We start from the raw sequence: 14,819 nt of genomic DNA on the forward strand, positions 1-14,819 counted from the left end.
TGGAGCATATAACTGGGTGAGTTGGATATATCTCAGAATTTTCTTTTATCCCTCACTTCTCAGCTGACATTGCACCACATTGAACTGCGCACACTTTATTCCTGCCAAGTACGGTGTATTGTATACTTCCAAGCAGGATAAATGTATGTTCCTTAAAGCAAACTATGCATTATTTGATTCCTTAAAAGACCCTTTGATCTCTAAGGCTGAGTTACTACGTGTCCTTGGAGTTTCTGATTTGTGAATCTCTGTTCTAGTTAACTTAAATGACAGATAATCCATTATTGAGTTCAAAGTTATATGATCATATTCCTTAATTATCTTTCTCAAGATTCCCTAAAATCTAACCAGGTAACAATCAGAGTTACAAGTTCTTTTTTTACCAAAACTTGTATTTTGTCCTTTGTTACCTATGCCTTTTTATTATCAAGTAAAGGCTTACATTAAATTTCTAAATTTGAACACATTTATAATTATTGTATATTAATAAGTTATACTTGAGCACTTTGCTTTCGACTCATTGAGGATACAAAAAGATTCTAAGCCAAGTTTTTCAATAAGCCTGGTTACTTAAGTTTTTAAAAATAGAATGTTATCCTGGTTTACCACACCAGTTAAACATAGTGGAAAGAGTACAGGATTTGGAGTTAGACATTGTTTCAAATTCTGGCTCTGTCAGTGTGTGACCTTGGTGAAGTCACATAATCTCACCGCCTCAACTTCTGTAAAAATGGGGTGCTATTTACCATGTTTACTAGTTGCAGAGTAAATGAATTAATGTACATCAAAGCACCTAGAAAATAACGGGTGATTCAGAATGGTAGCCACTACTACTCTTACTGTTTGTCAGTAGACAATAACTTCTGAGTACAGTTCTGATTATTTTGAAGTTCTGTGGTATTACCATGCAGCTGTTAAGTAATTGTGTCCTTGATATGCTTGCATGTCATTGGTGGATGAGAAATTATTACTCTAATATTTGAAAGGTGTTTGGGGGTTCATCAAGATGAGAGGTATGATAAATATAAGATGCCGTTGTTTTTACCTGTACTTTCTTCAGGGTATCCTGTCTTGGTAGTGAATGGAAGAGGGCCTGGTCCCTGGGGCAGTGCAGAAGGCACTTTCATCATCTCACTCACTGCAAATGTCATGTGAGGTTTCATGGAAGTATTAAGAGATCCAATTAAGAAGAATAGTTCTGAGTCTAAACCAGCCCAGAGTGGCTTCTCTAGGGGAAACTCCCTGCTCAGCTGGTACGTTTGTGTTTGTCATTAGGGACACCTTGTATTCCAGGTGCCTGCCTTGAGACATCTGCCTGTACTGGCTTCATGTTACACACAAATCCACATTTAATAACACTCCTGTTATTTATAGGCTTAGTTATGTTAATCAGATTGTTTCACTGAGTTCCTTCTCTTATTCTAGTGGCTGGTGGTTGTGGAAAGTGGAGGGGTTAGAATGGGAAGTTAAAGTCTTAGTTTAAGGGAAGATTAGGTGTTATGCTATCATGCGTTGCTTTTCGCCTTTGTGCAGCCCTGAATCTGTGGAGGCTAGTCCAGCAGTTAATGAGAAGAGCGTGTATTCCACTCATAATTATGGGACCACTCAGAGGCATGGGTGTCGAGGACTGCCTTATGCTGTGAGTATGCATTTGTTTCTCTCCAGAGCAGTGATCTTCCTGGAGTGTAATCCATTCTTATACATTGTGACTTTCTTGAAATGTTTATATGCAGCATGACGAAGTTGCCCCTTTTGCACTTCCCTGCCTCCAGCGGACGTCTAGCCCTGCATCATTGTTCTTGTTTTTATGTCCCAGTTGACCTTGGCATTTTGTTTTATCACTTTCCTGGTTGAAGCCAAAAAACAAAGGGTACTACTTTCTTCTTTCTTTCCATATGTACCATACTTTAGGGGAGAGAGGGGCCAGTGTTTGGACACTGTTGATTTAAAAAATCTTATTTTCAGGATCATAATTACGGAGCCCCTCCTCCTCCGACACCTCCTGCTTCTCCCCCTGTCCAGACGATCATCCCTCGTTCTGACCTGAATGGCCTGCCGTCGCCCGTAGAGGAACGCTGTGGAGACAGCCCGAACTCTGAAGGAGAGACTGTTCCTACCTGGTGTCCTTGTGGTCTTTCTCAGGATGGCTTCCTTCTCAACTGTGACAAGTGCAGGTAAGATCATGCTCCATCTCAATTCAAGCCTGGGTTGCTGGGATTAGGGTTTCTTATTAGTAGGGAAAAGCTCAAAGTATTCTTTCTTGTGTTTGTTAATGTAGATGATTCCTTAATGCTCCTTGGCTCGAATTCTCTGCACTAGGTGAGAATTGCTGACAACAAGGAATGAGAGATTGATGTTAAAGCTATTGAATTTGATATGAAATTTAATGTCCTGGAAACATTTGGTAGGTGGGAGGAAGGGGGTAGTATACACAGAGACACGTCTCCCATGTGTGCAATGATGTGCGGCATGCTGTTGGAAGGACTACTTTAAGTTTATTTTCCCTCTTTAGGGGAATGAGCAGGGGGAAGGTTATTAGACTTCATCGGCGGAAGCAGGACAACATATCAGGTGAGCTGAAAATGGGTTGGGCCCGCATTTTGACAGATAAATATTTTGCAATTTACATAATCATCTCAAGAACTCCTGTAAGTTCCCATGGTCCCAACTCTTCATGAAAAGAGAAAGCTGTTCTCTCACAAACACTGTGTACTTCTCTTGTGAATTAATATATCCAAAAACAACATTTTAGCCCCGAAGCAATCAAAATATGTCATGTGAGCACACATACCAAATAAAATAACGAGATCCTTTTCGTGTTTACATATTGAGGCGATGAAGCTTGGGGACTCAGTACAAGGGAAAAAGTGTATGTGATGTAGAACAGGGTTTCTATGCTTGATGCCAGCGGTATAGAAAGAATCTTGATTTCATAAGGAAGGTGGGTATTTATGTTCTAAAGATGACACAGTTAATAGAAGTTATGACTTCCTGGATATGGGGTAGAGATAAAAGAATAAGCTGCTTTTAATGCACTTTTGAGTTTGTTTGCACAACGTATAAACTATGAAATAACTTTTTTTCAGGTGGGGATAGCAGTGCAACAGAAAGCTGGGATGAGGAGCTTTCTCCTTCCACTGTGTTGTACACAGCAACACAGCACACACCTACAAGCATCACCTTAACTGTTAGAAGAACCAAACCCAAGAAGCGGAAGAAGAGTCCAGAAAAGGGTCGTGCAGCAGCAAAGACGAAGAAAATCAAGGTATGGAGAGTAAAAGTATCTTAAATAGAAATATGTCTGATATAGTTCAAATTCTGGACCAAGAAGGCACCAAAATTCTTTTAAGAAGTTTGATCCAGATGTTTGAAGGGCCACTTTTGCTCTACTTGGCAAAAATCGGCTAATCTGTGTTGTGAATATGTAGACCAACCTCTCTTCTGCCACTCCATACCATCACAACTGGCACAAAGTTTCTTCTCCAAACCCCATCCCAGGTATGAAATCCCAGCCCCGCCTGGCCAAACCCATAGGTACCGTAACCTCCATTCTAGGCTTCCGCTGTCCTTCAGTATCTCCCCACCTCCTCAGTCCCAAAATACAGTCTGAAATTCTTGTCCTGGTACATGCCCACCTCATGTCATTGGGTTGATTGTTTTTTCCTTGTTTCAAAAAAGTGAGGAAACTTCTCTTGAATGGTTTAGGCTTCCTCAGTGTTGTGGTCACTTTCATGTATTCTCAACTAAAAAGTCTCCAGGAGAAACCTCTTCTGTTTGGTGTTCTTTCTTCCCCATCATGGCAACTCTGTTGCTCTTAGGTGACTTGCCCACCCCTTGTTAAGGGGATTGGTCTTTGTTTCCTTCTTAATTTCAAAACTGGTAAATCTGCAACCTTATGAAATGTTTTTATTTTTCTTTTAGTGACAGGAGTGCATATAGGATTTAAGTGATGCATGCTCTTCCCTGTTAATTACTTAGTTTCACAATGGAAAGTGTCAGAATTAGCCTCAAAGGTCACTGGCCTAGAGCTGCCCCTGTTCTTGATAACAGTGTGGGGAATTCCACTGTGTTTATTACCTAGGGAAAAGGGGACAGACTAAAACACTAGTTCTTGCCTTAGTTTTAGTCTCAGATAGGTATAACTGTCATTCTTGGTACCAAGTTTTGTTTTGTTCTACTTGTTTTCCTCTTTGGGATAGGCATTTCGAGAGGGATCCCGGAAGTCCTTGCGGATGAAGGTAAGGGGTATTCTTCCCTGATGCTGTGTTTTACTTCACTGTGATCTTGCATTTTGGTCAGCTTCTTTCCTGACATTGATGGTCTGGGAATCTTGGACTCTGCTTTTTGTTAGTTTGTAATTGTTGCCATTCAGTTTTCATAGAGCCTTTCTCCAAAGTAGGTTTTCTTGTTTCTGAAATATTTTCCCTTTCTATAATGAGCCTTCATTTACTGGTTTTTCATTAGCTGCTTTCCTGGTGGGCGGGGGGTGGGGGGAAGTGACATTTTATCAAACAAAATGAGGCTGATGTGTTCTGTCGTTGTAATTGGCCTCAACCTCCAAACTGAGGTTTTTCTGGTGATACGGGGTCTCTTGTACACCCACCCTAGCACCATTTGGACTTTAAGCAGCGGTTGGAAGGATAAATTTCATCAGTTAAGAAAGTAGTATTATTGATAGGAATTACTCTTACTGGAATTACTTTTGAACTGTTTTGTCCCGGGCATACCTCCTTGATATAGAAGATGCAGGTTATGCTAGTGTGTTTCTTTTCTTCTTATCAAATGAAAGAGCTTATTAGGTGATACTGGATAGTGGTTGGAGATTTGAGAAATTACATGGCAGTGGTACTGGGTAATAACAGTTTCCCCAAAGGATATTTGATTATACTGGTATTTTTCTTTACCTATGTATATGTAAGAGGATAGCATAGCTCCCACCCAGTTCATTACTTATGGCTTCATAACATTTACTTAGAATTAATATCTAATTTAATTCTATAAGCATTTCTATCCCTAAATGTGTAAATGGTTAGAAGCAGAATCTTTCCTGTTGACAGTTATATGGCATAAATATTAAAATCTTTTAGTAAGGAAAATCTTTATTAGGATTAATACACATAAGTATCCATGGAGTACCAATATGATTGATGTTAATGAAGATCACAGGTGACACTTTATCTAAAATATGAAAGCTTCACCTTGCATATACCCATAAACAGACTTGTACATACCTGTAAAAGCACTGGGAAAGGACTTAGAGCCCACGAGCATCAAGAGTCCTAGGATGTTTTGGAACACAACTTACTCTTTTTTTTTTTTTTTTTTTTTTTTTTTGCTAGATCTGTCTCCTGTAAGAGGTCACATTTGCCTTCACTGCCCCTTTATTTTTGTCTCATTTGCTTAGAGGGGACCTTAAATAGACTTATGGGGCAGACATAGCCCTGATTCCAGCTGTTAAGCCCGTTTCTCTTTTATCAGCCAACTGCTGTAACTTGCCTCCAGATGTTCAAAACCTTTTGAAAGGTATTGACTGGCTGCCCGTGAAAACTACATATAAACCTCTACGTGTAAATTGCTTGTATTTTCAAGTTGTTGACAGTTCCATAGGCATTTTAAAATTAAAGTAATAAAAAAAATACTAGTTTATTTTGATTCTCATATCAGAATTCTAAGTTGGGTTACAAATTTGTACACAGAATTAATTATTAGTAAGAGCACCACCAAAGATGTGCATGAGACACATAAGAATGGGAAGTATTCATCATATGGATTTCTAATCCCAAAATCAAGAGCTTGCCTACTGGAGACTACTCATAGCCACTAGGTGCCAGTAATACATACACCCAAGTGTGGTAATCAAAAATGACTTCAGATATTACCAGATGTCTCCTAGGGGAAAAATCACCTCTGCTCAAGAACTATGCTCTAAATCCACTGAGTTGGGGTTTCTAGTACCTAGAAGAATGGAACAGCAGAGTAGTCAGTGTTCTGTTAGTGAACAACAGCTAATAATGTGACAAAGGCTTCTAGTATAAATTAAGCGTAGTAAGTCATCAGTTGAGTGATCACGACTGAATGTTTAAACCTGGGAATACTGTTTGGGCCCCCCTAATCCCCAGTCTGATAAGCACCCTTACATCTCAGGTTTTGTACTTTTCTTTGGCTTAACTGCTCCTGATACTTCAGGTGATACTGTGTTCTCAGTGTGTTGGCCTCAGGTGTTTCTTAGATCCCTTTGTTTATTGTTCATTCTTTTGGACTGTGGTGAGAAGGGTAGTGAAAGTGTTAATTTTTTCTTTTCATTCCCCTGTTCCTTGGGAAAAGGACGATAGACAATAGTTCATCAAAAACAGTGACACAAAAGTGAAAGAAAGCAATTGTTAAAATAGATATGTTTTCTGTGTCATTCATGGAAAGTATATTTAATTTTCTTATGCCCATATTTGCAACTTTAGTTTGGACATGGATTTGCAAGTAGCTTTGGCACTATGGTATCTTTTCCTTCTAGTCATCACTGGTATGACATCATCACTATCAGTGTGTGTTTGTTTTCTGATGACACCATGGAGGAGAATATGTGTCATACTTAAGCTGTGTCTCTGTATCTCAAATGTAAAAACTGTTTAGGATAATGTTGTAGATAAATAATTTTTTCTCAGAATTGTCACCATAGAGAGCAGCGTTTTTCCTAGAGAAGTATCCCACAGTACCTCTCAGCATTTTCTACACTCTGTCTACCCACTCCCCTGCCCCCACCTCTGTTCTTCAGACTGCAGCTGTTGAAACTGTCAGAGTTTGAGTGCTAGAAAGATACATTCCAAAATGATAACTTTGTCTCTGGGAAGTGAGATTATGGGTTATTTATTTGGGTCACAGGTATTTTTAGACCTATCGTGTATTTAATTGTATAATGAAAATAATAAGTCACAAAAAACAAACATTCTACTGGAGAGAAGTGAAATACCAGTTTAGGCTGGTACACTAACACAGATGTTCAGTTCAGTATGGAAATTTAAACAGCGTGATCTTTTCAGGTATCTCTGTTCGTGTTTATGAAGATTTTCTTGTGAACTTGATGTCATTCTTCTGATAAGAACAAAATTTATTTCTGTGATTTAAAAATGGTCATAAAATCACAGTGATGTGATGGAACTGTGATCCAAATTTCTCACTTTATAAATGAGGAAACTTCTTGTCTAAGAAGTTCAAGGTCTCACATCTCATTGGTAACAAAACCATGATAGAAGTCAGATCCCCTAACTCCCAGGCCATTGCTCTTTTATGCCACACCAACTGCCAAGTGAAAATTAATTTTCTCTGGAAATACAGCCTGTTTTCCCCCCATTTTTATGCATGGATTCTCCTAACCTTCCTGACCTTTGTTCTCTACAGAATTCTCCTTCTGAAGCACAGAATTTAGATGAGAATACAACTGAGGGATGGGAAAATCGGATAAGACTATGGACTGATCAGTATGAAGAAGCTTTCACTAATCAGTACAGTGCAGATGTACAGAACGCCCTTGAACAACATCTACATTCTAGCAAGGAATTTGTGGGCAAACCTGCTATTTTAGACACTATTAATAAGACTGAATTGGCCTGTAATAATACAGTTATTGGTTCCCAAATGCAGGTAAGGATCAAAGGGTAAAAGACTCCCTATAAGTAAGTAGTTGAGACTTTCTGAACCCAGAAAGAGGGCCTATAATGGGATTACCATTTCTTTCAAATGTATAATCCTTAGAATAACAAATTAGCCAGCTGATGAGCATCTTGAACCAAAAGCAAGTTGTAGTGACTGGAAACTGTCTGGATACATATTTTTAAAGTATTAATTAAAAACAGATAAATTAGGATAGGAAATGATATATAGCCTCAGTAGGAATTTTTAAGATTAATAGAAAGCTAAGGTTGTTCTTTCTCATTCTTACATTAGACATAGAGCCACTAAAATCTTAATTGTGTATTTCTCTTTGATCTTTTCTTGCTTTTTTGTGAGGGAAGAGGTGACTGGTTCATTGGGTGGAGCCTGTTTTCCTAGAAGCTTTTATCATTGAAGAATTTCTGATTATTGAGCTAAATTGCATACAAATAAAACCTGAAAATATTGGTGCCTTTTCCTCAATTAGGAAATATATTAACTGTCTACCGTACTGGTGTTGCTGTTGTCTAATGTTAATACTCTGGTTTTATTTAGCTACAGTTGGGAAGAGTCACTCGTGTTCAAAAGCACCGGAAGATCCTGAGGGCTGCAAGAGATTTGGCTTTGGACACTCTTATAATAGAGTATCGAGGGAAAGTCATGTTACGACAGCAATTTGAGGTCAATGGGCATTTCTTCAAAAAGTAAGAACATCATTCACTGAGCAGTGAGGGCTAAAGTGGGCCTGGCAGAGTGGTATGGCTGGAAAGAAAGAAAAAGAGAGAAAGAAAGAAGAAAAAACATTCTGGTTGATAGAATGGTCTTAGGGAAAAGATTACAGCTCAGATAAGCTCAAGTCTGTCTGCTATTTGCAGGAAAAATGTGCAGATAAATCTATAAATTGTTTAATGTATAAAGCAGTAATGACTCCTTTGCAAGCCAAGCATTTCTTGCTTTGTGCTTGTTGTTTAATCAAAAGCAGACAGGCATGTGATGTTTTTCAAGTTTAGGAATTGCAAAGGACTGCTGCTGCTTCTGTCAGCATATGCTTCATATTTGAAGTGAAGTCATGGGGTGGCCTTTTTATTTGTGTTGAGAATTACAGGAGTTTCACTTATATCCCTTAGACCATACCCCTTTGTGCTCTTCTACTCAAAATTCAATGGTGTAGAGATGTGTGTGGATGCACGTACTTTCGGTAATGATGCTCGGTTCATCAGAAGATCGTGTACACCAAATGCAGAGGTAAGATTTCTGTAGCAACTTCTCTTTGAATGGAATCACCAAAGGACAAGTCTTCTGAAGATGCAGTCTGAAAACTTCACCCAGATTAATATAAGGTCTGTAGATAATGATTATGATCTGTTATCATAAGATACAAAAAAACAAAAGTAATGATGCTTTTATTCTATCTGACAGGATGGGAGCAGGTGGAGGATTTCTTAGAGAAGGCAGAAATGGGAGAAAGCAAGTTAGCATTTGCTAAAGAGAAATGTCTTATTAAAGAAATTACTATATGAAAGAAGATGTCATTTTTTTAGATTTTCGGTAATAGTGTTGTAAGGGAGATGCTAGACATTTCTAGAATTCATTACTCTGCATAATCCATGCAACTGCCATCAAATTCAGCAAGAAAATCCACAGAGCTTTTTTTTTATAGGCTAAGGAATTTTAATTCTCTGGTACAACTGACAACAGCTTTAAGTGTAGAGCAGAGATCTTATGCTCATTTCTGACATCTCAGGGTTTCTCTATTTATTTCAAAAGTATGAATTTTCAAACAATTACTGTGTAAGAGTTTCATATGAAATGATGGAGTTAAGTAACAGACTACCATAACTCTTAAGTGGAGAGATACTATTTTTCTCTCTTATGGAGAGTTCCTGGTCTTTATGGTAAATTGTAAACCATAAGCCATGTTCACACAGGTGCGACACATGATTGCAGATGGGATGATTCACCTATGTATCTATGCGGTGTCTGCCATCACCAAGGATGCTGAGGTCACGATAGCATTTGATTATGAGTACAGTAACTGGTAAGACCTCCAAAACCTTTCCTAAATGAATGACCTTGTCTTACTTTTTACACATTAAGCTCTTCTATCAGTCTGCTTTTGTTCCTTGTTATTTCCTTTTTTTTTTAACCTCATCTTTCCATGAGTGATTCATTTTTTGTCTGGAAAATGTGGAGGGAGAGACAGATTTAGGGTTAATGTTTTTTTTCCTAGAGACACAGATACATACTATGACAGTGTTCACTGGTCTCCTAACCAACAGTGTTTTGTCTTTATGTCTCTATAGCAAGAACAGTAAAAGGGTAGGTATGAGACACTCCCAAGAAATTGCAGTAGCATCTGTTGTTATGCACACAGCACTTGTGCCAGGGATCATATAGAATGAAAATTTTAAAGTTCACCTCACCCATTCAAACCATGTAATCTCTCTGAATGAGACAAAGCAGAAAAACTGAGATGGCAAGTCACAGATAAATACGTGATGGATTTTGCAAAATTCATGATCTTTCTCTCTTGGTCCTTTTAGGCCAAAAAGATTATATGTTAACTTGATGTTCATCACAGGTATGAGATGGAAAGGTATTAGGAATAAGTAGGGAATCATTAGGTTAAAAGTGAGGTGAAGGAAGGCACAAGAGAAGTATGGCCTCTTTAGCCCCTGTTATTGATTCACTGCCCAGTAAATAGCATAAAGACATTTGGGAGAATTGAACTTAGTGGAGGCTTTCTTTCCTTTCCACTGACCATATATAAGGGAAAAATTGGAGGTAATATAGCAAATATTGAGTAGCAAATACTGAGAAGTATTCATAGGAGTCTAATGTATCTGTTTAATGTATTCAGAGATATTATACTAGAGGAAATTCCTATACTGTTATTCCAAGAGGATGAATAGAACAGTAGGACTGATTTTTCATGGGTACTAAGACAAGCACTCTTGGTTGTTTCTTTGGAGCAGTAATTATAAAGTGGACTGTGCATGTCACAAGGGGAACCGGAATTGCCCTATACAGAAAAGGAATCCCAATGCTGCAGAACCACCACTCCCACCTCCTCCAAGCTTACCAACCATAGGAGCAGAGACAAGACGTAGAAAAGCACGACGGAAAGAGCTAGAGATGGAACAGCAGAATGAGGCTCCAGAAGAGGATAACAATCAGCAATCAGAACAAGTTCCTGAGAAAGTAACTGTGTCCAGTGACCATGAGGTAATCTTCCCCTGGTCAGAGGATGTTGCTATGGTATTGTTTCTCTGCAAATAAAGAGGATCCCAGCTTGCCACATGTTGTTATAAGTAGGGAGTTCATAATAACACTTAATGCCCTTCATATCAAGGTGGGTGTGCATTCATTCATTGTCTTTCTCCCTCTCTTTTCTTTTTTCTTTTTTTTTTTTTTATAATGTCAAACACATCCTTTCAGCTGCTTTCCATGTTTCAGTCCAGAGAATGATGCTTATCGTTTGCATTTACCATGTGGTCTCACATGAATAACACTGTAGGAAGTATTAGAAAATGTTTCTAGAGGATTTTAAGCTACCAGAAAAAAAAAAGATTGCTTTTTCTTAGAGCTTAAGAGTACAGCTGAATATCGCCTCTGTTTTAAAGGAAACAGACAATCCAGAAGAAAAAGCAGAAGAAGAGAAAGAAGAGGTTACAGATGACCAGGAGAACCCAGCTCATAGCAGAAGGGTGGGTACTTTCTAATATCCTTTTGTTCCTGCTACCCACAGCATGTGAACCCTTTCTCTTCTCAGTTTGTATCATCTCTTTCTTTGACAAAGATACCATACCGTCACCTGCACATTACAATTTGGGCTACTTTTTATTTCATTATGATTTATTTATTTTTATCTCAGAGACACACATAGTAGTGGTCTAGTGGTTATTATCTGAGGACGGTCTTAAGAGGGTTCTTACTAACAATCTGGTTTCCAAGGAACTGCCTGGTTGGAACAAAATATGTATGTTAGAGCTTCTTGTTATGGAATTGGGTGAGGGTTTTTTTATTTTGGGGGTTGTTTTTTTTTAATGTTTATTTATTTTGAGAGAGAGTGAGGGAGGGGCAGAGAGAGAGGGAATCCCAAGCAAGCTCTGTGCTATCAGTGCAGAGCCCAATGTGAGGCTCAATCTCAGGAACTGAGACCTGAGCTGAAATCAAGAGTCAGTCACTTAACGACTGAGCCACCCAGGTGCCCCTGGAATTGTGTGAGTTTTGACATAAAAATAAAACTTTTGTTGGTCACATGTTTTCAAAAATTCTACTCTATTGCTGAAGCCAGCCATGTTTAGTTCTGGTCCTGAGAAGTTAAAATCTACTTCATTATTTTTGAATTCTGAAAACCATGAGAAAAATTGATTTTGATGACTTTTTTTCTTTTCTTCTTGTTTTTTTTAAAGTTATTTATGTTGAGAGACAGTTGCATGAGCAGGAGAGGAGCAGAGAGAGAGAGGGATAGAGAGAATCCTAATAGGCTCCACGCTGTCAGCACAGAGCCCAAGGTAGGGCTTGATCCCACGAACTGTGATACCATGACCTGAGCCGAAATCAAGAGTCGAACCCTTAACCGACTGAGCCACCCAGGCACCCTGGCTATTTTTGGGAGGCACCTGGGTGGCTCAGTCAGTTGAGCTTCTGACTCTTGATTTCAGCTTGGGTCATGATCCCAGGGTTGTGAGATTGAGCCCCACATCAGGCCTCACGCTGAGTGTGGAGGCGCTTTAGGATTCTTTTCTCTTTCCCTCTTCCCTCTCCCCCGCTTGCTCACTTACCTCCCTGAAATAAAAATTTTTTTAAAGTTATTTTTAGTTTTCACTTATGTTCTCTAAAATATATGTATCATTTAACTGGCAAATGTCTTTAAATGTCTACGAATTTCCATTAATAATAACATTTCCTGAAAAATATCTCTACCTTTTATTGAAGTTTCCTTCTGTGTTAATGCTATTTCTTTCTAGACCCGGGAAGACAGGAAGGTCGAAGCCATCATGCATGCTTTTGAAAACTTAGAGAAAAGAAAGAAGCGGCGGGATCAGCCCTTAGAACAAAGCAATTCTGACATAGAGATTACTACCACCACCTCAGAGACCCCTGGGGGAGAAGAGGCAAAAACTGAAGCCCCTGAACCTGAAGTTAGCAACCTGGCTTCAAACATGACCATCCCAAGCACCCCACAGACTGTTGGAGTGAACACCCGGAGGTCTTCCCAAGCAGGGGTAAGAGATGGAAAGACTCCACGCCTTAGACATCCTTGCTTTTACTAATATCCGCTATCTATCTTTTGAAATAGTTAAAATCAGCATTTTCAGCTTCACCTCATATTACAATAAAAAAGGCCATTTTCATCAGCTGATTTGTGGGAATCAGGGAAACAATTTGAATGACTAGACACTTTCAGACTAGAATGTAACTTCATACTGTTTCTGCCAGATAAAACTGTTGATGGTGAGTTCATAAAAATCATTTTGTTTCTCTTTCCGTTCTTCTGTATAGCACAGTTAGGCACCTGACCTTTCCTAAGATTCACAGGATGAACGAATCTTTTCATTCCCTACTCTGGCCATGAATTCTAAGCCTTAAGCCTAACCTCAGTACCTGGGAAAGAAACAAAGGAAAGAATTACTTTAGGGTTCTTAGAACCCTAAAATTAGGTAGCTACCTTCAGCTGACTTTGACCTATCTTATAAATACTTATTAGTAAAGAAATAGGCATCTGCCTACAACCTCTGACTGACTTGTGTAAGTTTTTTTTAAGGATTATGTTTGAGATTAGCATTTCTAAATACTCATTTTTTTTTTTTCACCACTAAATATTCAGAATGCTTCAAGTGAATAGGAGGCTGGATAGAATGTTTGCTGATAAGAAGTTTGTGGTAAGCATTTCACTCTGCTGTTGTCACAGGATGTTGCTCCAGAAAAGCCAGTCCCCAAGCCACCTCCAGCAAAGCCTTCTAGGCCCCGACCGAAGAGTCGCATTTCTCGGTACCGGACCAGTTCAGCCCAAAGACTAAAGCGTCAGAAGCAGGCCATTGCACAACAGGCAGAGTTGTCACAAGCTGCCTTGGAAGAGGGCGGAAATAACAGCTCTGTGACTCCTACTGAAGCTGGAAATACAGACAGTTCAGGAGAAAACAGGCAATTAATAGGGTCTGACCCAACTGTGGTATCAGTTACTGGATCCCATGTCAACCGTGCGGCACCTAAGTACCCCAAAACCAAAAAAGTAAGTCACAAATCTTCGTAAGTCTAATCTGGCAAGAGCGGTGTCTTAGTAAAGTGAGAGGATCTGTAATGTCCAGAAAATAATGACTCGTCCAAGTTTTACTAGAGAGAAAGTTTTAGATAAAAAGTTTTGTTTGAGGCAGCAAGCTGAAACCATCCTACTACCTTTTTTTGTTCCCTTAACTTTAAGCTTTTTAAAAGCTTAAATTGCTTTTAGCTGGAATTATTTCTCCCTTAATGGTCATGGAAAGGGTGGAGGAAGATACCTTGCATTCTGAATGCCCAGTTCATATTCTTTGCAGCTGCTATATCTGCCTCTGTCCTAGTTTCTAGCTGAGGTTTGTCTTTGTGAGCTACACTGCTGCTTCTGGGTTTTACATCTCCAGCACTGACTAATGATCTCTTTTTTACCTTAGTATCTAGTTACAGAATGGTTGAATGACAAAGCCGAGAAGCAAGAATGCCCTGTTGAGTGCCCTTTACGTATCACCACGGACCCAACCGTACTGGCAACAACCCTGAACATGTTACCCGGTCTTATCCATTCCCCATTAATTTGCACCACCCCCAAACACTACATTCGCTTTGGCTCACCCTTTATCCCTGAGAGACGTCGAAGGCCCCTTCTGCCTGATGGCACCTTCAGCTCCTGTAAAAAGGTATGTCTGTGTTTATGTGGGTTTTTTTTTAACCTAGAATGCCTGTAATTGTGGCATACCTAACATATTTTCTAGGCAGCCACTCTGTGCCCATGTAAGTTTTTAATGAGTTAATTCTTCAGCCATGAATAGTGATGCATCACGAGTCAGTAGGACTAAAATGGGATATATACTGCATTTTTGGTACTCAATTTGTGAATGTTGACTGTTGTCTTTTCCGAGAGCCCTTGAAGTTACTGAGTTGAGAGCACACAGCACTTGATGACTGAGTAGGGAGGG

General features: G+C 39.2%; 1 protein-coding gene across 21 annotated transcripts in view; it reads left to right on the forward strand.

Moving 5' to 3' along the window:
* The window catches only part of SETD5 (SET domain containing 5), a 79,304-nt gene that overhangs the window by 38,368 nt on the left and 26,117 nt on the right, over positions 1–14,819 (forward strand). For 7 of the 21 annotated variants that reach the window (XM_078442779.2, XM_078442780.2, XM_078442778.2 and 4 more), the window contains 15 exons: positions 1,061–1,253; positions 1,534–1,639; positions 1,966–2,174; positions 2,513–2,571; positions 3,087–3,265; positions 4,200–4,238; positions 7,393–7,635; positions 8,200–8,348; positions 8,772–8,889; positions 9,573–9,682; positions 10,617–10,869; positions 11,268–11,351; positions 12,618–12,875; positions 13,562–13,882; positions 14,298–14,540. In XM_078442779.2, the coding sequence (XP_078298905.1) occupies positions 1,162–1,253; positions 1,534–1,639; positions 1,966–2,174; positions 2,513–2,571; positions 3,087–3,265; positions 4,200–4,238; positions 7,393–7,635; positions 8,200–8,348; positions 8,772–8,889; positions 9,573–9,682; positions 10,617–10,869; positions 11,268–11,351; positions 12,618–12,875; positions 13,562–13,882; positions 14,298–14,540 (2,463 nt within the window). In that variant the 5' untranslated portion in view covers positions 1,061–1,161. Of the gene's footprint in view, positions 1–1,060; positions 1,254–1,533; positions 1,640–1,662; positions 1,871–1,965; positions 2,175–2,278; positions 2,320–2,512; positions 2,572–3,086; positions 3,266–4,199; positions 4,239–7,392; positions 7,636–8,199; positions 8,349–8,771; positions 8,890–9,572; positions 9,683–10,616; positions 10,870–11,267; positions 11,352–12,617; positions 12,876–13,561; positions 13,883–14,297; positions 14,541–14,819 lie in introns of those variants that run through there. The other 14 variants (XM_078442782.1, XM_078442786.1, XM_078442787.2 and 11 more) reach the window with 11 other exon arrangements.

This window comes from Panthera onca, chromosome A2 (assembly GCF_046562875.1).
Source record: "Panthera onca isolate mPanOnc1 chromosome A2, mPanOnc1 haplotype 2, whole genome shotgun sequence".
Classification (NCBI taxonomy): Eukaryota; Metazoa; Chordata; class Mammalia; order Carnivora; family Felidae; genus Panthera; species Panthera onca.